The sequence below is a fragment of the Macaca fascicularis genome, chromosome 14 (genome assembly GCF_037993035.2).
Source record: "Macaca fascicularis isolate 582-1 chromosome 14, T2T-MFA8v1.1".
Lineage (NCBI taxonomy): Eukaryota > Metazoa > Chordata > Mammalia > Primates > Cercopithecidae > Macaca > Macaca fascicularis.
In genome coordinates, this window is record NC_088388.1 from 119103604 (window position 1) to 119125212 (window position 21609).

Below are 21609 nucleotides of genomic sequence, written 5' to 3' on the forward strand. Positions count from 1 at the left end.
GGTCTGAAACTTAAATTCAACATCACCATCTTGCCTAGACCTGGGGCCCTCCTCTGTGCACCCCCCAGCCATGGATGGGCACTCCCCGGTGAAAAGACCTCTCCAGGGTCTTGCCAGTAGAGGTGCAAAAGTCAGGGTCACGTGCCCCTGTGACCACAAGAGGGCGCGCTGGGCCTAGACTTGAGCGTGCAGGTGGCCTGGGAAGGTTACCTGGGGTGAGGTGGGCCGGGGCAGACAGGAAAGGACTGGCCAAGGCAGAGGCCGAGGCTGAGCTCTGTCGAAGGTGCAGTTAGAAAGATCCAGCTCAGGCCCAATGCCGGCCTCAAAGTCAAAAAAGTTGATTGGAAGCAGAGTTGCTGTTACGTTGTCTTTAAATTAAATATATGTTGCTATTATCCATGATTCTGAACTTTTAAGTGCAAAATGGACAATGAATTTGTGTGTACTGCCCCGCAATATGGGTGAAGGCTGGGTATGGGGAGATGTCCCTTGGGGTATTCAGCATTAGAGACATCAGAGCAGAGAATGGCTCTGTATCCTGACTGCTGCCCTCTACCCATGCCCTCCCCAGACACAGTTACCTTATCCTGGTTCCCAAGACACCTTGCATTGTGTCACCCTGACACGAACCCCACTTCCACCAAAAGCCTTCTGGCTATGATGCCCTCAGATGTACTTTGACGTATGATTTAGAACAGGCCTGGAAGTCCTTCCTAGCCTCTCCCTCGCTTCCATCTGCTTTTACGTGGAATCTGAGTTGGGCTCCATTCTCTTTGATGGATCCAAGGACCGGGAGCTGACCCCCTCCTGTACCCCCACGCTCTGGGCCCTGTGGCCCATCTGGCAGAAGAAAAGGGCTAGAAGGGACTTGTTCCTTGGTGGCCTTCCAGGACGCCTCGCTCTCCGCCCTTCTCCTAGCCCTGACAACTCAATCCAGCCGACAGGACAGGAAATGGGAGTGAGCCCAGGGTCTACAGCCAAGAAGGTCCCTTTTCTCTGCTGAGGTGCAGAGGGGGCTCGGGCCCACTCCACACAGTACCCTCCCCAGGCCTGTGCACCATTTCCACCCGCTGTGTCTGGAAAGGAGGCTTGACTCTTAGGACCTTCTATCCTAGAAGCAAAAGAAGCTGATGATATGTTCAAACAGAAATGAAGCCTGGGGCGCTAGTGACTCCCTAGAGGTGCAGCCAAGGGGGTTAGATGTCACTCCAGGAGGCCCAGGAGGGCCTGGGGAGGGGTCAGAGTTGACAGTTTCAAACCCACAGCATCCCGGAGTAAGGCTTCTGCTACTCTGAAAAAAGTCCTCCAGCTGTTGAGAGAGGTGGGGTAAAGGAGGGAGGGAGGGTGATTTGCATTTAATTTGCATTTTATTTGCATATAACTCTTTTGATGTCCAAAGGCACAGAAATATCCTGTCCTGGCTTCTTTTTCCCTTTCTTTCTTCTGTTCCTTTCTAACCTCCAGGCAACCCCCTATCTCTCTCTCTTCCCCACAGCTTTTCCTCTCCTAAGCTAAACAGGCACATGGAGTATCAGGCTCACGGGGGTTGGCATTTTCCCCATTACTTCACTCCAGCCTGGGGCTCAAAAAGCTGGTTTCATGGAGACTACAAGAACTGGAAAGGAGGGAGGGATGAAGGAGTTTTTCTGTGTTCCAAGCTCATCTAACTGAAGTGATTGGTTAGCAAGTCAGAGAGAGAGAAGGAATAAAGATTGCTCACCGTTCTCACCCCCATACACACATGGGACTTGGAGGGCACCCCAGCCTCCTAAGCATCAGGAAGGGCATATGAGGGAGGAACAGAAAGAGTAGAAAGGTCTCTGGCGAACCATGTATTTGTTCTGTTTTCTAGGGTAAGTCCCCCTGCTTGTGGGCCTCAGGTCCCTCAAATGAGGGGTTCAATGATATCTAGGTTCCCTATACCTCATTATCTGATAAGAGAAGGGGAAGCTTAGATTCAGAAACTGGAGGGCAGGATTAAAATCACTGGCTTTGGGGTCAGCAGCCCTGGGTCTAAATACCAACTCTGTAGTCTACTAACTGCATTTATTTCTCTGAACCTCAGTTTTCTCATCTGTAACAGAGGGCTAATAATTGTACCTTCCATCTAAAGTGGCACTGACTAAAATAAGATGGTGTATGTTCAGCATGGAGCACAGCTCTTGGCACGTAGGAAGCACTCAATCTATATTTACTGAGTGAATGAGTAAATGAATGAATACGAGGCAGTATCTGCTGTCTTCTCCCCACTCAGCCCCTTCTGACCTGTTCATCCTCCCACCTCCACACCCCAAGTTTGGAACCCAAAGCTGTGCCTCCAACTGTGAGCCTCCAAGGTCCTATCCGTGCCTCCGTTCCCACCCCAATCCCCACAAGAACTCCATCTCCTCATTCGCCTCAGAACCCCAGAATCCTAGACTGCTGGTGCTAGAAGGCCCTTCGTAATTATCAAATATGGGCCTCTCTGACTTTTGGAAAACTAAAGCCCAGAGAAGAAAGGTGACTTTGCACATGAAAAAGGGCAACAGATCCCACATAAGGTGGTCAGAGAATGAGACCCTCGGTGCACATGGCCATGCAAATAATATGCAAATCGAGATATGGAAATAACAAGCACACAGGGGTATATAAACTGTGTGCAGGCATTTTTCCAGAATGGTGGCAGGTGAGCGCAGTTGTAGGTAAGAAATGGACTTCAGGGAAGAGGCCAAACCTAGAGTTGGGGAGGAGAAGAAAGGGCTGGAAGGGGATGGGAGCTGGGGGCGGGTTGAAGAGGAGGGAAGGAAGGAACAGAGGCTGAGTGTCCTGAGAGGCACACCCTTGGGTGTCCAATAAGCCCTTGCTGGTCTCTTTCCTCATCCAGAAGAAACAAGAAGTTTCTCTCCTCCCTTCTTTTCAGGAGCATGGAGAGGGGAGGTCCATCTGGGAGTGGTCCATCCTGACTGGGGAGGGTGGCGTATGTGGATCTGAAGAAGCACTTAAATGCTTCCTAATCCTCTGGGCCCTAATCCTCTAGCACCCATGGAACACTTTCTGATACCTGTTGTGTGCCTAGCCCTGTTCTAGGTGCTGGGGTGGGGGCAATAGAATGAAACAGTTGATCAGTTACCAACCAGGAGGTAAGCTAAGAAAAGGCCCTCAGAACCTGCCACGAAGGCTGTTAAGAACATGGAACTTAGGCCGGGCACAGTGGCTCACATCTGTCATCCCAGCACTTTGGGAGGCTGAGGTGGGCAGATCACGAGGTCAGGAGGTCGAGACCATCCTGGCTAACATGGTGAAACCCCATCTCTACTAAAAACACAAAAATTAGCTGGGTGTGGTGGCACGTGCCTGTAGTCCCAGCTGCTCAAGGGGCTGAGGAGAATTGCTTGAACCCAGGAGGGGGAGGTTGCAGTGAGCCGAGATCGCACCACTGTACTCCAGCCTGGGTGACAGAGTAAGACTCCGTCTCAAAAAAAAAAAAAAAAAAAAAAAAAAAAAAAAAGAACGTGGAACTTAAACTCTCTAAGCCTCATTTTCCCCATCTGTAAAATGGCAGTAATCATAGTACAATGTACAGGTTTGAGGACTAACAAGAACTAATCATAGTACAATGTACAGGTTTGAGGACTAACAAGAACTAATCATAGTACAATGTACAGGTTTGAGGACTAAACAAGAACTAATCATAGTACAATGTACAGGTTTGAGGACTAAACAAGAACTAAACAAGGCAGGAGAGATGCCCCTCAAGTGCTGGTCACCCCAGTGCTCGGCACACAGTGAAAACACATGAAATGCTGGTTGTTATCGTGGGAATGATCGGGGTGCATGGTGGGATGGGCGTGCCAGGGGGAAAGGACACTGTAAACAAGGTGTAGAGGCAGGAAAGCCCAAAACCTGTTCTGTGCATGGGGAGTAGCCCGTGGGACTAAGGCGAAGACATGTTCATGAGTCCTGTCTGGGAAGGAAAGCGAGGCTCTGCCCCCCTGTCTGCACACAGCCGTCTGGGCTTCCATGCAGGCCATCCTGTGGTGACAGAACCACTTACTGGGACTTGAAGAGAGGAAGAGAAAGGGATGAGTCTATGGTGGGTGCTGCAATGAGCACTGGAGTGGGAGTCCAGAGACCTCATTCCCGCTAGGCTGTGTCACTAGGGAAGTGTGCACCTTTGAGCAAGTCACTTCCCAGCTCTGGAGGTGGGAGGTGGCTGTCACCAAAAGCCTGGGCACTGGTAACTTCCACATCCATCCTCTCGTAGAGCCTCACAGCAACCTGGGACCTGGGGCAGGAGACAGGGAGGGGCAAGCAGGAAGCAGTTGTGTGCACCTGGAAACTGTGCTAATAATAAGCTGCACCCCCTCTAAATCCCACAATGCTATGAGGATGCCATGGGGGCTAGGTGAGCTTGGCCACTTGCTCAGCCTCATAGAGAACCCGATTAGCACCTGCACTGTTTTACAGATGAGTTAAATGAGCTCCGGGAGGTGAAGAACCGTGTCCCAGCCACACTGCTGGTAAGCGGTTGAGAGGTGAGATTCCAAAACCGAATTCTTTCCAGCAGATCCCCGACTTCTCCAAACACTCCAGCTTCTTTGCAGAGCTTACACGTCGGGATCTATCCAGAAGGAAGCTCGGGCTCAGGCTGGAGAACACGCCAGGGCTTCCTAAAAAGGGCGAGCAGGACTAGGAGTTCGCGCCACTCCGGGCGCGGTTAGGAGGTGCTGCTAGGCCGGGTTGGAGCAGGCAGGTGTTCCCCAGGATCGAGACCCGCCCCGGCAGCACCCCCGGCCCCCTCCCCAGGTCGCCAGCTCCATGTATGCAAATCGCTGCTTTGCATGGGCCCGGGGCCAGGCACGGGGCTCCTGCCAGGGGGCGTGGCCGGCGGCCCCCGCCCCGCGCCGCGTGCTCACCTGGGGAGTGTGGCAATCCTGGCGGCGCCGAGTGTTGCCCGGGCCGGAGCAGCGGAGCGCGCGACAGTGGCGGCGACGGCTCCGGCAGCGGCTCCCGCGGTGGCGGCGGCCGGGGGCTGGAGGAAGGAGACCCTGGCTTCGCAGGGGGCCCGGCTGGGGCAGTCGCGAGGGACCTGGGGGGGCGCTGGCTTTGGCCCCGCCTGGGGCAGGATGGTGAATCTGGAGTCCATGCACACAGGTGAGGGGCGGAGGGAATGAGCTCTGACAGGTGTCACTGCGTGTGGGCAGGGGTGAAGGAGAGGGACAGCGTTCTGGTCGGGGAGGGGGGCTTGTTTCCCAGCGGCCAGGAGAGGGCGGTGTGGATAGCGGGTTGTCCTGGGGTGGGCGCCGGTCAGTGTTTGCGGACTAAAGGGAGGGGATCTGGGATAAGAAACCCTGGAAAAGAAAAAGGGTGGGGGCTGGTGGAGGGCGGGAGGGCTTCGAAGCCCCCGGTCTGGGGAGTGGCAGTTGTGTGGGACGTCGGTGTGCTGAACTGTCATAGTCTCAGGAGGTTGCAGGGATGGGTGGTTCACTCACTCAGTCAGGGGTGTGGACCTGGGAGTGCATAAGTGAGGGAAATGTGTATGTCCACATGCCGGGTGCTGGTGTCCGGGCATATGTGTGAAATTGAGGCAAAGCGGACATTTATGTGGTTGGGGGGCTTAGGAGAAGTGGGTGAGGTAGGGCAATTACAGAGGTGCCCCTGGGGCAGGGGCCATACCCCATGTGTTTGAGAGGGGATGGTGACAGACACATCCTCTAGGTTCCACGTCCCATGCCTTCCTTCCCTAAGGGGTGGAAATCTAGGAGATGCAAATGCTTTGCCGGGAGTCAGGCTTCCCTGCATGAATGAATGAGAGGTGGGCATGGAGTGAACCCAGCCGCTCCATTCACCTTGCTGTTCCTCCTTCCACAGCTGGGCTAAGGCAAGAGCTGCCAGGCAGCCAGGTTGGGCTTGGCTTGGGACTTGGAGTTAGGGTGGGCCTTCTGGAGGTCACAGGGCCTGAGCAAAGAACAGGTGAAGAAAGCAGTACCTGACCCGGCCATTTCTAACCTAGCAACTTACTGTCAAAGTGGGCAGGACCCAGTGATCTTTCTTTAGGATTTGGGGGCTGTTGATGGAAATATTGTTACCTGGTCTCCTTTCTGGCAGAGTAGGGAGGAGGCAATTCTCCAGACCCACCCCAAGAAGCAGAGCAGGTCTGAGGCCTCCCTAGCCTGAAAACAAGCATCAGTGAGTGCCTGGAGGGAGGAACCTTGAGTGCCCAGTTCCCCAGATGCTGTTTCCTGGCAGGGCTGAGTGAGAGGCAGGCTGGCAGTGAGATGTTGGCACTGAGTGGCTCCCCAGGACGTGCCAGAAGGGCTAGGTGAGGCGGAAGAAACCATCCAACTGGGTGTCATCCAGAGTCTGAGGAAAATCTGTTTCTAAACTGGGCATACCTTGGGCAGGTCCCGGGTAGGTGCTCTCCCCTTCACTTCCCGCAGAGAAGGCCAGGGTTTGAATGGGAGCAAGGCTCTTCACAAAGGTGGGCTTAGCAGTGGATGGGAGGTTTTTTAGCATCAAGATCACAGACTTCCTGGGGGTTTTCCACCTCCTTGTCTGCTGGAGGCTCCCATTCTGCAGAAGTGGGGGGTGGGGTGGGACAGTTGGGACCCAGCAGGGAGGCAGCCCAGGGCCTCAGAGGATATAGCAGAGAGCAGAGAGCGCCAGAGGATGAGGTGGAGAGAGGGCCAAGCCCCCTACGCCTTCCCGGGGGTGAGCTCCTGGCTGATGCTTCTCAGAAGCCCAGACACCTTCTCCACCCTGTCCCTGTGAGCAGGGATTCCCAACACATGGGGGGACTGAGCTCAACCCCAGGTGCGGCGACTCCTCAAGGCGGGGTCTCCACAGAACTGGGGTAGATTCCCCAATTCATCTCTCTCCATTTGCCTGTTCCCTCCCCAGCCCACTCCCCGCTCAGGGCTACCTGGCCTCCCTGTGCAGTTTCTGGGTCTTGGCCCCTCTGTGGTGTCTGAGGGTTCCCCTTCAGTGGCACCTCCAGAGGTCTCTGAGTTTGGGACTTTCTGTCCCCTCTCTCTGACTGGGTCTCTATTGGACAGCTCTCTTTGCTGGGTCCTCCTGGTGGCCTTTATGGTTCAAGATCTTCTTTGTAGGGTCTTGCAGTGCGCACCCTGCTGTGGGGTCTGTGAAGGAGGATCACTCTTCCATCTACGGAATATCTCATTATGGGTCCCTCTCTAGGGTCCCTTAGTCCAAGATCCTCTTTGGGAAATGTGGTCTCTTTTGAGTCCCGTTTTCCCCTGCCACAGTAATCCTATATCCTACTGACCTTGATTCCCAGCGCTTCCCCTGTGAATTCCCGGGGCTGGGCCCTTGGGGTCTCCTCCTTAATTGATTTACTGGAGGAGTTTGGATGGGGGAAGGAGGAGGAACAGGAGCACACAAACTAGAGCATAGGCTTGCTCCCAGGTCCCCCACTCTAAAGGCTCCACTCGCACTGGGGCCAGCCAAGTCAACCCCATTGTCTTGCTCTGATAACCTGGGTACGAGCCATGATTCAGGTCTGTCTGGAGCCTTCGCACCTTGTATTTTATAGAACATCTCTCACCTGGAAGCACAAAGACCTGAGCAGGCAGAAGGTCACAAGACACAGGGGCTCCGAGGCAAGGAAGGGCTCCCTGCTCCCTGACAAAACACAGGCAGAGAAGTAGGCCAGAGGCGGCCAGCTAGGGAGGCAGATAAGAGACAAAGGAAAACAGTGGGAAGCCAGCTGGCGGGGGCACACCTGCTTTGCCCCAGGTGTCTCTTTCTCTGCCTTTCTCCTCACTGTGAGCTGTTCCCCACCAAGGTTGGGAAAGAGGGGCTGAGTCTCACAGAGGGGTGCCAGTTGGAGCTCAGGAATAGCATTTGGGTTCGAAGGCCTGATGGTGGGACTGAGAAGAAATGAGAGAAGTCTCCTCTGGTGGAGAGTTGGAGCCTTGGCTGGCTCAGAAGTGGGGCTGGTGGGTCCTTTGAAGTCTCCCGGTGGAAGCGCCACCATCAGCAGGTATGTGAGGAAGGAGCCAGAGGGAGCTCCCGTCCTTCTAAGAACATGAAGATGGATGCTAGGAGAGAGGTGGTTTCTGCTTTCCCAGAGTAGCCTGGTCCCAGGAGGTCCAGGACCCTCAGCCTGCAGCCTGGGGGGAACGCTGCCTCTCGAGCTTTCCTCCCGAGAGTTCAGATGTCTAAGGAGGGGCCGCTCCTGGACAAGCCAAGACTAACTTCAGGGTGTGATGGTGCTGAGTAGGGCAGGTGAGGGTCTGCAGCTGGTGTCTGGGCTCTTACACAGAGCAGCTGAGCCTCCCCAGGGAAGGGAGTGATGGCAAGGAGCCTACTCAGTCTCTGGCTGAGATAACACAGAGGAGCCTGGCCCCACCCCACACCTCTCTCACTCACCCCTGGCAAGTGCTGTCCGACAGGTGAAGGGTTACAGCGTCTCAGGGAGTTTCGGTGTTGGCCCATTTTTAGGCTGAGACCCAAAAGCTCGTCCCACCCATCAGCCTGAGCCTCCTACCCAACAGGAACAGGTTCTCAGTGTCTTAGCATCCTATGGGACTCAAGAAGAGGCTTGACAGGTCATCTCACCCTGCCCCTCCAATCCTGAAGTGCCACCTTGTTGCTCCCATAATGAATACATCAGATGAGTAGACATCCTGGCAGATGAGGAGGGGAGGGGGTTGATGCCTTTAAAAGTTATTTTTTAGGCATAATTAAGACTAAAGTTTAGGCTAACTTAAAGCATGAATGAGAGCTTCTGTGTGTATTTGATGAAGGTGATGTGGAGAATGGGTGTTGGAGGAGAATTTGGGTTCTAGGCATAAGATTACAGTTTAGCTAAAGAATTACCTTCTTAAATGTCAGGAGTTTGAAATCAGTTGATTCAGAGACTCTGGTCGTCCTCCCAGCATCACTGCTTCTTAACTTTTTCCTATCCTCATGAACACTTTTTCTATGAAGTTACAATTTGGAGAATCCTAATGGTTTCCCAGATAAAGGACAAATTACAATGGTGGCTGAGACAGAAAACCAAAGCTATTCCTTGTAATGGGGCAAGGGATTAACGGAGGGGCATGAGAAGAAGGCAGGAAGGGAAGGGGACTAGCACCTAAGCCTACATGTCTGTTTAATTAATTCATTTGTTAGGTGCTTACTTTGTGCCTGAACTCTTTCCCTGGCAGTTTTCATTCAGTATTTCATTTAATCCTCACAAAAACCCTGGGAAGTGTGTATCATTATTCTCATTTTCAGGTGAGAAAATTCACATTCGAATATGTGGCTAGGGTCCCCCAGCTAGTTAGTGATGGCACTGAGATTAATCCAGGTTTGTCTGATGCCAAATCCCGTGCCCTGAATCCTGGTGCTGATGAAGCAAATTGAAACCACCAGTGGGGGGAACTTCCTCTGCACCTTTCCAGCAGTCTCTGACTCAGGGCCACTTCTCAGCACTGTTGAAGAACCCTCACGGTGAAGTATGAGCTGAGCAGATCTGCGTTAGGCAGTGCCCAGCTCCAGGTGGATAGTACTTAATGGGTGGGACAGGGGAGCCCATTTCTCCATTGGAACAGAAGGCCAGTGGCAGCAGAAGCCCTTTGCAAACGTGTCTGGGTGGTCCACAGTAGTTATTCTGCATATTCATGTGTGGCAAAGAGACTTTGAGAGTTTGAGACTGCAGCAGGGCGGATCGAGGTGAGGCTCAAGAAATGCCTCCCCAAATGCCATGCACTAGGAGGTGGCGGGGTGGGGTAAGGTGGCAGGTCTTCCTTAGAGCTCTGTGACTGACCACAGAGTGCAGTGCAGGTTGTCTGGGGAGGGTTCCATGGAGCTCTGAGTGTTTACCTTGGAGTCTTCCCTCAATTTGGCTGGTCTTGAAAAATTCCTTAAACCACAGTGACTCCTTACTTTCTCCCCTACTTCTGGGGTATTCTAGGCTCTAAATCTTTGGGTCCCCCATCTCTGGCTTGTTTTGGCATTGAAACTGCCACGCTCCGGAGGTGGTGTACACCTCGGCCGGAGCCACACACATTATTCCTCACACGCACAAAAAAGAAAAAGTAGGTTTTCTCCCCTCTTTCCCTGGGGCACAGGTCTACCCTTTTTCCTCATCCTGATCATCTCCAGACCTGGGCATCCAGACTGCCAACTGCCTGATTACCTGATGCAAATTAAGACAGGCTGCTTGACTGGGATTGGCTGAGGAGCCAAGTATGCAAATTGGTTCACCAAGACTTTATCTGGTTCGAAAGAGTTAAAGTGCTGCCCCAGAGAAGGGGGAGGGCGGGGGTCAACATGATTTGAATAAAATATTCTTCTGTCTTTAAGGCTTCAGTCTTTGGGTGGTTTAATAAGGAGAGGAGCAGAGAGAGAGTGAGTTGGTTCAAAGTTGCCTCTTTTCTTCCCCCTGCCAACCCCAAGAGGAGACTTAGGGGCCTCCCACATAGGTGGTGGCAGCTGTCTGTTAAGGGTAAATGTTTAATTTATTGAAATGAAGCAGGGCAGAGATGCTGGACCAGCAGGACTCGGGGACTGAGCCAGGGGCTTGGTGTAGGTATTCTCTTTCTGTGGGGCACTGACCCGCTGCCATCCCTTCCTCACTGAGCCAGTTGAAGGAGTAGGAGAGAAGGTAAGGATCCCCAAAGGACAGGGTCTCCAAGGAGAACAACACAGGAGCTAGGGCTTGATCCCCAGACAGTGGGCTGACCTCTGAGACCAGAGAACCCAGGCAGGACCTGGGAAGAAAGGTGAGAAGGGCGAACCTTGGTTTAAGGGCACTCTTACCTTCCAGGATGGGGTTATTAAGGGAAACAGAGCTGGGGAGGCAGGCGGGGAGGGATAATTCTTTCACTATTTAAAAATAAAATAAATTCCTCAGATCCCAAAGGAAACGAGTGTTGGAAATGGGAAGTGTCCCCTCCACCCCCTTGTTAAATTTTTACCAACTGAGTCCTGGTGATAGAAGCAAGTGGCCATGAATGATGCAAAAGGTGAGAGACCCTGCAGTGGCACCGGGGAAAGGGGAAGAGAAAGGCAAGGAGAGGAGGCGAGCATGGGAGGAGGGGATCCATGCCCCCAAGCTTATGAATATTCTAATAGTTGTATGTTCGGGAATCAGGAATTTGAAAGTCTGATGGTTGTTGTAATTACACATTCATCTTTGCTATTTAGTTAAAGCCACATATGTCATAGCAAGAAAAATTGTGACCTGTTATTAAAATCAGTTGTGTTTTCCCTGCAGATATCAAGATGAGTGGGGATGTAGCTGATTCCACGGATGCTCGCAACACTCTCAGCCAGGTGGAGCCAGGTAAGGATCTTCTCTTCTAGGGGATGGAGCAGGAATGCAGCGGGTGGGAGGAAGAGAGTTGTTGGGAATTGTTGAACAACTGGTATCTCTTCTCACTTGGTCTTTCAGCCAACCAGACCCTAACGCTAGGTCTTAGGAACTAAGTGAATTCCCTGAGGACATGGGATATGATTCTGGAGCCTTTGAACAGTAGATATTGGTCCTCAGTGGAACAAAACCTCTGGAACTAGGCTAGGAAGAGACCAGATACTTTAAAACAGAACAAAACCAAAAAGGTGCGGGAGCAGCTGTGTTCCCAACTGCTGTGACTGGCAGAGGCAGAACTTGTCTTTCTTAGATGGGAACCAGGGCCTTTTAGCCCCAGATACCTCGATAGTGCTCCTTAAGGCACTAACCAAAGAGGCCTGTGTACAAATGTTTCTCTTCCAAATAATGTGCATGTGGGTGGCAAATAGGCTCAGAGAGGAAGACTTGGTGCCTGGAGATGACTTTGCTTTGTAAAGAAGAGAAAGGATGTCAGTAGTCCCAGCTAGTCAGCAGGCCAAGGTGAGAGGATTCCTTGAGCCTAGGAGTTTGAGGCTGGACCATGTCAAAAAAAGGTGAGAGGAACAAAGAAGAATTAAAAAAGAAAGTTTCATAGCTCTCTATTTTTACCTCCATAGTCCAAGCCTTGCTTTGAAAGCTCCATATAATTAAAAAGAACTTAAAGATGAGTATAAATTGTAACACCACCAAATAACTTTAATAGCATTCCAACCAGACCTCAATTAGTCTTTCATCTGGATCATTAGAGACATAGAAATTAGAAGTGGAAGAGAATCAATGTCCCCCAGAGCTAAAATCTTTTTCAAATCTTTTAGAGCAGTCTAGTTCCATTCTTGAAGCTATGAGATTCTTGTCAGGGACAAGATAATTGGGGGTCTTGGTGGGGAGGGCATCCACAGTATGCATTTGCCATAAACTTTTCTGCTTCCCAGTTTAATACTGAAACAGTGTTTCCTTGCACAGGTAGCAATACACATCAAACTACAATCTTTCTAGTTTGCTGTGCATATGTACAGAGGCAGCTAGACCAAGGAGAATGTGGGCCGGTCACACTTATGTTTCAATTGATTATTTAGCAGAGTATCTTTTACTAAGGGTCTGTGGAGAGGGGCACCTGTTCTTCCCAGTTGAGAAGAAGATTCCCTTTTATCTCAAATACCTGAGCAAGACTTTAAACTTAGTTCAGCTACAGAGTGATGGACACAGTCCCCACACTGACACCCTTCCCTAGAGAAAAATCAGCCCAGGAGCCGTGATCCAGAGAAGCTGGATTGCCCTTTTCTGGAAGCAGGCTGACTGGAGCCAATTCTGTTTACCTGGGGCCCATTGCCCAGGTGTGTGGGGACACAGCTAAGGGAGTGTCCACATGGGAAGAAGACCACACCTAACCAACTTGCACTGGTGTTCTGTTACTGTGACCAAGTCAGGGTAATAGTGTTAGGAGTGAGAATGAGCCACACAGAACCCTGAAAGAGGAGCCAGGAAAGGGAGTTCAGATCCTGTTGGGGCTTAGGAGGGTTAGTGTGTTACGGTCAATCTGAGCAAATTCTGACTTCCTATCTGGGAGCTATATATAAAGTAGGTTAAGAGAGAAAGAATCCAGACATTGGCTAAGACCTTCAGAATCTGTCTCTTATCCAGGGCTACCGCCAATTCAATACATGACCTTAGACCAGCCACTTTGCCTCCCTAGGAGGTAGGAACGGATGACCTTTGAAGAGTATGGATCTAGAATCAAACAGACCTGGGATAAAATTTGCAGCTCCACTGCTTACTGGCTGCATGACCTGAAAATCTATCCTTGTCCTTTTTGTAAAAGGGGAAAATTAATGCCCAACTTAGAGAGTGGGTTGAGAGTTATTTGAGATGGTGTCTCAATTCCTTAGAACAGTGCTTGGCACATGGCAGCTGTGACCGTCATTAAGATTCTGGAATATACAGATGGGCTTCGCTGCTGAGTACTTCTGGCTCATTCCCCGCTTTACTCAGGCCAGTGCGTCAGCCCGGAAAGTTGGTTTGCTCCCTTCACCATTTAGGAAAGGATTCTGCACAGGTGCCTGTTCAGCTCCAAGGAGCCCGTGATGTCTGGAACTTTACCACCACCAGTAGATCTTTCACTTCAGGGCTCCTGGCTGGTAGCATCAATACTTAGGTGATCTTCAAATTACTGCATGTGTTTAAGGGCAAGAAGAAAGAGGTGGCTAATTAAAGTAACCAAACTTCCTGGAAAGTCGTTCTGACTCACTTTTTTACAGAAGAAAGCTTATTATGAGTCACAATGGTTACCAACCTGGTTTAATGGCTTCCTTTGGATTTTAAAAGGCAGATTCACCTTCTTAGTAGTGCATGAATTAAGGGGTGGTTTGTCTCTGGGTTTTAAAGGAACTATAAACAAAGGTGAGTTAGAAAGCCCCGGCTCCCTGAAAGCACCCCCTTTGCTGTGTGAAATCCCCAAGGGGTACTGGGGGTAGGAACTGGGAAAGGGAGGTAAATTTCCCCATCTGCACTGGTCAGGAATGCCCAGGAGAGCATTCTCAGGGCCAGACACAGACCTCCTGGCTGGTGGAGACCTGGCCGGGTGGCACATCTTTTCCTTTCTTTGGCCTGTGAGGAAGCCGAGGCATAGATGAAGAATAAGCTGCCCGAGGGCTCAGAATGTCTTTGCAGCAGCACAAGGGACCAGCCAAAGCTCAGAGCCCCTGTTCGGTACTCTTTCCTCTTTCTAGATTTCTGAACTATCAGCTTTTCTGTCCTTCCTACCTATTGCTTCCTTAACTGTTGTTACTTTTCCTCCACTTCTTTGTTTGAGACAGGTTCTCCCTCTGTCGCCCAGGCTGGAGTGCAGTGGTACAGTCATGGCCACTGCAGCCTCAAACTCCTGGCTCAAGGGATTCTCCTGCCTCTGCCTCCCAAGTAGCTGGGACTACAGGCATGAGCCGCCGCGCTGGGACTTTTCTCCACTCTTGAGGCTGACAACAATTTTTTTCTGTTCTCAATTAGGTGGTTGATGAGAATATAGCCTTACCCACATTTCAAAAGCCCTCCAGTCTGTAACTGACAATCCCCAAGTACGGATGTGGCTAACCCTGTGACTTTTGACCATGCTGGTCACATCATTGCCTCAATCATAAAGGAGGAAAGAACAGAGGGTCAGGAAGAAGGAGGGAGACCATAACATTCACAGAGCCTCCTCCCACAGCAGGCACATGTAGGCAACTTTATTTACAGCATCTCATTTAATTCTTACAATAAGGCTATGAGATAGAGACATGATTAACCCCATTTTCATTGATGAGGAAACCGTAGCTCAGAGTGAGAAACTAACTTACCAAATATCACACAGCTTATAGCCAGAAATCAAACTTGGCCTTGTCTGACTCTACCAGACTCTTATCCTGGGTCTGCCATTAGCTCCCTACATATTATCTTGGCAAGCGTTTCCCCACATGGACCTTTATTTTCCTCCCCACAGAGTCGGGGTTTGGACTAGATAATGTCTAAGGGCTGAATTGTAAAGGATGTGTGCACAGTTCTGCTTTTCACAATTCTTTCCATCAGTTTCCAGATCTTGCATTTTTGTGCAGGTTTCCTCAGCTCTGAGCTCTCTCTCTCTCCATCCTTTTTTCTGGTTTTCTCCCCATTCCTTTCTTTCCAGCTTCCCTTTCAGTCTTTTCTCATCTGACACCCACAGCTGTCTTCTCTGTTTGGGCTCTGATCCTCTTCTCTGACTTAGCTTGTAGTTGTATAACCGACATCTTTGGAGGATGACTTGGTGGCAGATCCTGGGCTTAGATGAAGAGCACCCCTGTCCTCAAGGAGTTGTCCTTCTAGTGCAGGAATTCATGACTGCCTGGATAACAGTGACAACATATGTCTGTAAGGGTGTTCTCAAATACTTCATGCATTTGGCCTTTACAACAACTCTATGAGAGTAAGTACTATTAGCCCACTTCACAGATGGAGAAATGAAGGCTGGTGATGAGAAAGAACCTTAGCTACTTTTCCCAAGCTCCCATACCTAGAGAATGACAGAACTAAGACTGAGTCTTTCTAGTGACTTTCTACCTAAAGATGGTGGTAGGAAGACTGGGAGTCAATGTGGAGAACCAGGGACAGAGGACATAAGACAATGGTAACTGTCCGGGCGTGGTGGCTCATCACTTGAGGTCAGGAGTTCAAGACCAGCCTGGTCAACATGGTGAAATCCCATCTCTACTAAAAATACACAAATTAGCCAGGCGTGATGGTACGTGCCTGTAATCCAAGCTACTCGGGAGGCTGAGGCAGGAGAATCACTTGAATGCAGGAGGTGGAGGTTGCAGTGAGCCGAGATGGCGCTGCTGCACTCCAGCCTGGGCGACAGAGGGAGAGTTGGTCTCAAAAAAAAAAAAAAAGACAAGACAATGGTAGCAAAATTATGGAGGATGGCACAGAGGGGCCAGAGGGGAGCCAAGTTCCCCACAGATAGACTAATCTAGTCCAAGGAGCCGCAGTTCCCACCCCCCCCAACTCCCCACCCCCATATCCCTTAGGCTCAGTTGTCATTTGGCAGGGGTAGGGCCAGGGGCAGGGGGTGGGGCTTCAAGCCCAGATGACTATAGAGCAAGTGCCTTGGCACCTTTGCTCTGCTTAGAGATCTGTGAAGGAAAGACTCCAAGAGGGAAGCCCAGGGGGGAAAGGGGGAAGCTAGAGATGAGGGAGGGGACTGGGCTTTGTCAGCCTTTCTTGTTGCCCTTCCTCCCTGGCCTCCACTGTCTTGTCTATGAGGAGGAATGACTAACGTCAGCCCCACCCCGCAGCAGGACCTCAGAGGCAAGTCAGCTGTTTGGGGACCCTTTGCAGAAAGTCTCCCCACCTAACCCTGGCGATTTTCTGCATGGCTTTCAGAAGGCACGGACATGATTTTAGAGGGAAGCACAACTGAGGCACAGGAGGGTAGTGATTCTCATAAGGTCCCAAAGAAAGAATGAGACCCTGCTGCCTCCCCAAGAAAACAAGCTGGAAATGGCAACTGAGAGGTGAGGTTCCAGGTAGGAATGGGCAGAAGACTTTTAGGGGTGAGCGTGATTTTTCAGTCCAAATATTAATAAAACTATTCTTAAAATGGCAGAGCGGACAGGAGAAATCTAGGAAGTACTTGACAACCATTTTTATTTATTTTATTATTTCAGGACAGGGTCTCGGCCAGGCGCAGTGGCTCACACCTGTAATCCCAGCATTTTGGGAGGCCGAGGCGGGTGGATCATGAGGTCAGGACTTCAAGATCAGCCTGGCCAAGATGGTGAAACCCTGTCTCCACTAAAAATACAAAAAATTAGCCAGATGTGGTGGTGGACACCTGAAATCCCAGCTACTCAGGGGACTGAGGCAGGAGAATTGCTTGAACCCAAGAGGCGGAAGTTGCAGTGAGCCGAGATCGCGCCACTGTACTCCAGCCTGGGAGACAGAGCAAAACTCTGTTTCAAAAAAAAAAAAAAAAAAAAAGACAGGGTCTCACTCTGTCACCTACACTAGAGTATGGTAGGGTGATCACAGCTCCCCACAACCTTGAACTACTATGCTCAAGTGATCCTCCTGTCTCAGCCTCTGGAGTAATTGGGACTACAGGTGTGCACCACTATGCCTAATTTTTTAAAATTATCTCTTTGTAGAGCCGGGATCTTGCTATGTTGCCCAAGCTGGTCTCGAACTCCTGGCCTGAAGCAATCCTCCCACCATGGCCTCCCAAAATTCTGAGATTACATGTGTAAGCCACCATGTCCAGCTGACAATCATCTCTAGATGAAGCACATGTGTGAGCATGTGTGCACACGTGCACACACACACACACATACACACACACTCCCTCCCTTTTTATGATTAAATGACAGAGCAAGTCTGAACTGTATTTGTGTGATGGTGTATAATTTTCAAAGTCCATCATTAAGTCCTGCATGCACTTGTGCCCAGGACTTGAATTTCCTCATCGTAATAGAAGGAGATGGGTAGTGCAGGAATAAAATGAAGCGGTGGGCTAGGTGGCCTCTAGGGTCTGCACCTCTGTCTGTACTGGCTCCATCCCTCACCTCTCTGGAAGAGAGGAATGAAACCATAGCCCCCCAGACATTGAGGGGGTCCTGATATTCCTGCTTTGAATTCCTGAGAGGACATCTTGTCCATGTCTCTCTCTTCTTTTGGAGATATTTCAAACCCATCCCTCGAAAATGAGAGAAGCTACTTTCTTAGAGACTTATTTTTTGTCTATTTTATATCTCTAAGACAACCAATCTCACATTTTCTCTTGGCTGCCTTTTCTTTTTTCTTTTTTCTTTCTTTTTTTTTTTTTTTTTTTTTTGACAGAGTCTTGCTCTGTTGCCCAGGCTGGAGTGCAGTGGCATGATCTCAGCTCACTGCAACCTCTGCCTCCCGGGTTCAAGTAATTCTCCTGCCTCAGCCTCCTGAGTAGCTGAGATTATAGGTGTGTGCCACATGCCCAGCTAATTTTTTGTAGTTTTAGTAGAGACAGGGTTTCATCATTTTGGCCAGGCTGGTCTTGAACTCCTGACCTCGTGATCCATCCTCCTTGGCCTCCCAAAGTGCTGGGATTACAGGCGTGAGCCACTGCGCCTGGCCTTGGCTGCCTATTCCTACAGGATGCCATCCTCAGTGCCTGGAAGTCCGTTCTTATCTCTCACCTAAGACCCTCATGCTGTTGCATAAGCCCACACCTCTTGTTCTGCCTTTTTTAGTTTTTATTTTTATTTTTTTGAGATGGAGTCTTGCTTTGTTGCCCAGGCTGGAGTACAATGGCACAATCTCGGCTCACTGCAACCTCCGCCTCCCAGGTTTAAGTGATTCTCCTGCCTCAGCCTCCTCAGTAGCTGGGATTACAGGCGCCCACCACTACACCCGGCTAGTTTTTGTATTTTTAGTAGAGATGGGGTTTTACCATGTTGGCCAGGCTGGTCTCAAACTCCTAACCTCAAGTGATCCACCCGCATTGGCCTCCCAAAGTGCTGGGATTACAGGAATGAGCCTCCGCACCCGGCCTTGTTCTGCCCTTCTCAGAGTGGCTCCCACCCCACCTTGTTTCTCCTTTCTGTGACAGGGAAATTAGTAGGTACTGATTCACCATTCAGCCTTAGACTGTGGCTCCATGTGCCAGAGATAGCAGGAGAACAGCCTGTGGTGCCAGGAGTTGCTTCTCTGCCTCCAGCACTCATAGAACTTTATCCAATAAAACAGCCACAGCAGCAACTCACATCTGTACCATGACTTACAACTATAGACACTTTCTCATCCATAGATTCCCCAGCCAACACCCAGGACTAGGGTAAGCAGAGGGGGCAGGATTGTATGGTTCAGATGAGCCATGAGGAGCTGAGCTAGCCCTGCCCGGCACCAGTCCCTCTTCCTCTTGGAGATCTCCTTAAGGAAATGGTCACCCCTCGACCCCTGTTGCCACCTTTGCAGCCCCCAGTAGAGCATGGACTCCTTTTCTGTCCAACGTAAAAGGGGAAAAAGGAGAGGGAGCCTGGTGCAGGAGGCATCTATGAGCCATCTTTTACCACCCAGAGTTCCCTTAGCTTATGTGTAGTCATTCCTCAGAGCACTGCTTCTCAAAGAGTCTGGGAGGAGGACCAGTGTTTATATTTCCAGCCTGTCACAGACACGTATCCAGACTTACCGTGCTGTGCCCGACAGCATGCAGCTGGCACTTACCATGCGTACTCAACAGCACCCAATGGGCTCACACACAGTTCAGCTGGAGGCCCACTGATGGAGTGCTTGCATGTGCTATTAACATTTCTAATTTTTTTTTTTTTTTAAGATGGAGTCTTGCTCTGTCACCCAGGCTGGAGTGCAGTGGCACGATCTTGGCTCACTGCAACCTCCACCTCCTGGGCTCAAGCAATTCTCCTGCCTTAGCCACCCATGTAGCTGGGACTACAGGCATGTGCCACCATGCCTGGCTAATTTTTGTATTTTTAGTGGAGATGGAGTTTCACCATGTTGGCCAGGCTGGTCTCGAACTCCTGACCTCAGGTGATCCGCCCACCTCAGCCTCCCAAAGTGCTGGGATTACAGGTGTGAGCCACCACACCCAGCCAACATTTCTAACTTCTTATAATCACTGTTTGTCTATATCTGGTCCCGGACCTCCACAGTACATAGACCAGCTTTGGTCTCTACGGGGAATTTCTACCTAAAGATGGTGGTAGGAAGACTGGGAGTCAATGTGGAGAACCAGGGACAGAGGACATAAGACAATGGTAGCTGTCCGGGCGCGGTGGCTCATGCCTTGCGGTGCACTACCTGAGCGGAGTTTGTGTTGTGTATTAGAAAGTCTCTTTCCTGTGGCCTCCGTGAGCAATGCTCCAGCTGACCCTGGTGTATCTTCTTATCACCTCCTCACCGTTCCTCTCACTCCCTCCACCTGACCCTGGTGTATCTTCTTATCACCTCCTCACCGTTCCTCTCACTCCCTCCACCTGACCCTGGTGTATCTTCTTATCACCTCCTCACCGTTCCTCTCACTCCCTCCACCTGACCCTGGTGTATCTTCTTATGACCTCCTCACCGTTCCTCTCACTCCCTCCACCTGACCCTGGTGTATCTTCTTATCACCTCCTCACCGTTCCTCTCACTCCCTCCAGCTGACCCTGGTGCATCTTCTTATCACCTCCTTACCATTCCTCTCACTCCCTCCCTGGAGATATTGGGGGATGATGATGGGGGACCCAGCAGGAGAGGGAGGTCCCAGTCTGTCCTTTGCTGGCCGGCGTAGCATGATACCTACCTACCCTGCAGACTGGAAGACTGAGCAGCATCCAGAGACTCAGGCCACTGCAGCTTTCTGGGCCTCAACCCTTCACTGAGGCACCCAAAATTGCAGACTCCCCCAGCCCCAAGCTGGGAGTAAGTCCTTTTTGTACCTTGGGCTCACCTTCCTCCCCCAGAAACGATTAGGGCAATGAGCACCTGAGTGTGGAAAAGTCCTGAAAAAGTGGAAAAAGAATTTAGAAAGAAATGAGCAACCAAATTGGAACAAGTCTTAGGGCCTTGAGGAGCAGCCAGAACCCAGGCAACTGACGTGTAGCTACAGTCTGTCCCAACCCAGCCCCCAAGCACCCGCATAGACAAACAGACATACATTTCAGACCCCAGAGTGTGGGGCGCACCTAGAGGCAGTCTCTTTGCTGGTCCAGTTTGTTCTTTCAAGGCAGAATTGGGTCCTTGAGGAAGTTTGTGAAACTACAGGAGTTGCAGAGGAGATGACAAGTTGGAGTTTGGGGCCAGCATTTGTCATGGGTCTGTGGAGACCACTTCCCCCCGGAAGGACTGGCGCAGGATGACCCACCCCTAGGACTGTCTAGGAGGCGAAGAAGTGGAAAGTGGAAAGGGAGGAGCCCCTCCTCTCATCCCCACTCCCCACAGGCTTTGATTTGGAGGAAGAGGGCCAGACTCAAGCTGAGAGTACTTAAAAGGAAAGCGTCATGAGGTCACCCCAGCGGGGGCTTCTGGGGTTCTCCCACATTGGAGCCTGGGGGTCTGGCAGGACAGGGCAGGATGTGTGACCAGAGCCCTCATAAGTGGCTAGGTTTCATTCCTATGGGCTTCAGACACCAAGAGTTCAAAGTGCCCATCTGGGCCCTCCCTGGACTGGTGAGCTTGCTGGTGGGCGCTCCTGGGGTAACAGCAGATCCCTGGGAGACTTAGGGAGGGCAGGCCTTTGTGCCAAGCCAGGAGCATGGGAAACAGCTGCAGGCATCTCCCAAAAGCATCAGTGCTGTTGTTGACTCAAAAAATAATAGGTGTTCATTTGCATGGCATTTTACATACAGGTTCCACGCACTGCCTTTCATCTCCTACCACTGGCACCACCAAAGCCCCCCATGTGTCTCCTTTCCTGCCTGCCACCTCTGGGGGCCTCATGGTCTCCCCCAGACTCTCCCCAGTCTGCCCCACCACAGCCTAGCCCACCCTTGGCTTAGCCCAGCGAGAAAAACCAGCGGTTGGCCTTGCCTGGGTGTGCCCAGTCCAGGTTTGTAAGAGAGGTGTGGGCCGGTAGCCTGGCATATCTGGACCCCAATGGGCACCTCAGCTAGGGACACTCCACCTGCCCCAGTAGGGGGCTTGCCTTCCCTTCAGCTGCTTGGGCTGGAAAAAGGAACAAAAATCTAAGCCAGAGCCCAGAGAGGTACGGAAAGGAGAGGAAACTGGGTGGTTGCTATGACGATGGGGTCTCGGCGCCCAATTTGCATAGGGCGATGATTTCCATACTGCAGGGTGAATTTCCATATCCCTGC

The 21609-nt window shown here is 51.1% G+C and overlaps 1 protein-coding gene across 2 annotated transcripts in view; it reads left to right on the forward strand.

The window, feature by feature from the left end:
* Nucleotides 1–11206: 11206 nt before the first annotated feature.
* The window catches only part of POU2F3 (POU class 2 homeobox 3), a 75713-nt gene continuing 65310 nt past the window's right edge, over nucleotides 11207–21609 (forward strand). The window contains exon 1 of one of the 2 annotated variants that reach the window (XM_045370906.3): nucleotides 11207–11275. In XM_045370906.3, coding sequence (XP_045226841.2) covers nucleotides 11215–11275 — 61 coding nt within the window. In that variant the 5' untranslated portion in view covers nucleotides 11207–11214. The remainder of the gene's footprint in view (nucleotides 11276–21609) is intronic. The other variant, XM_045370908.3, reaches the window with a different exon arrangement.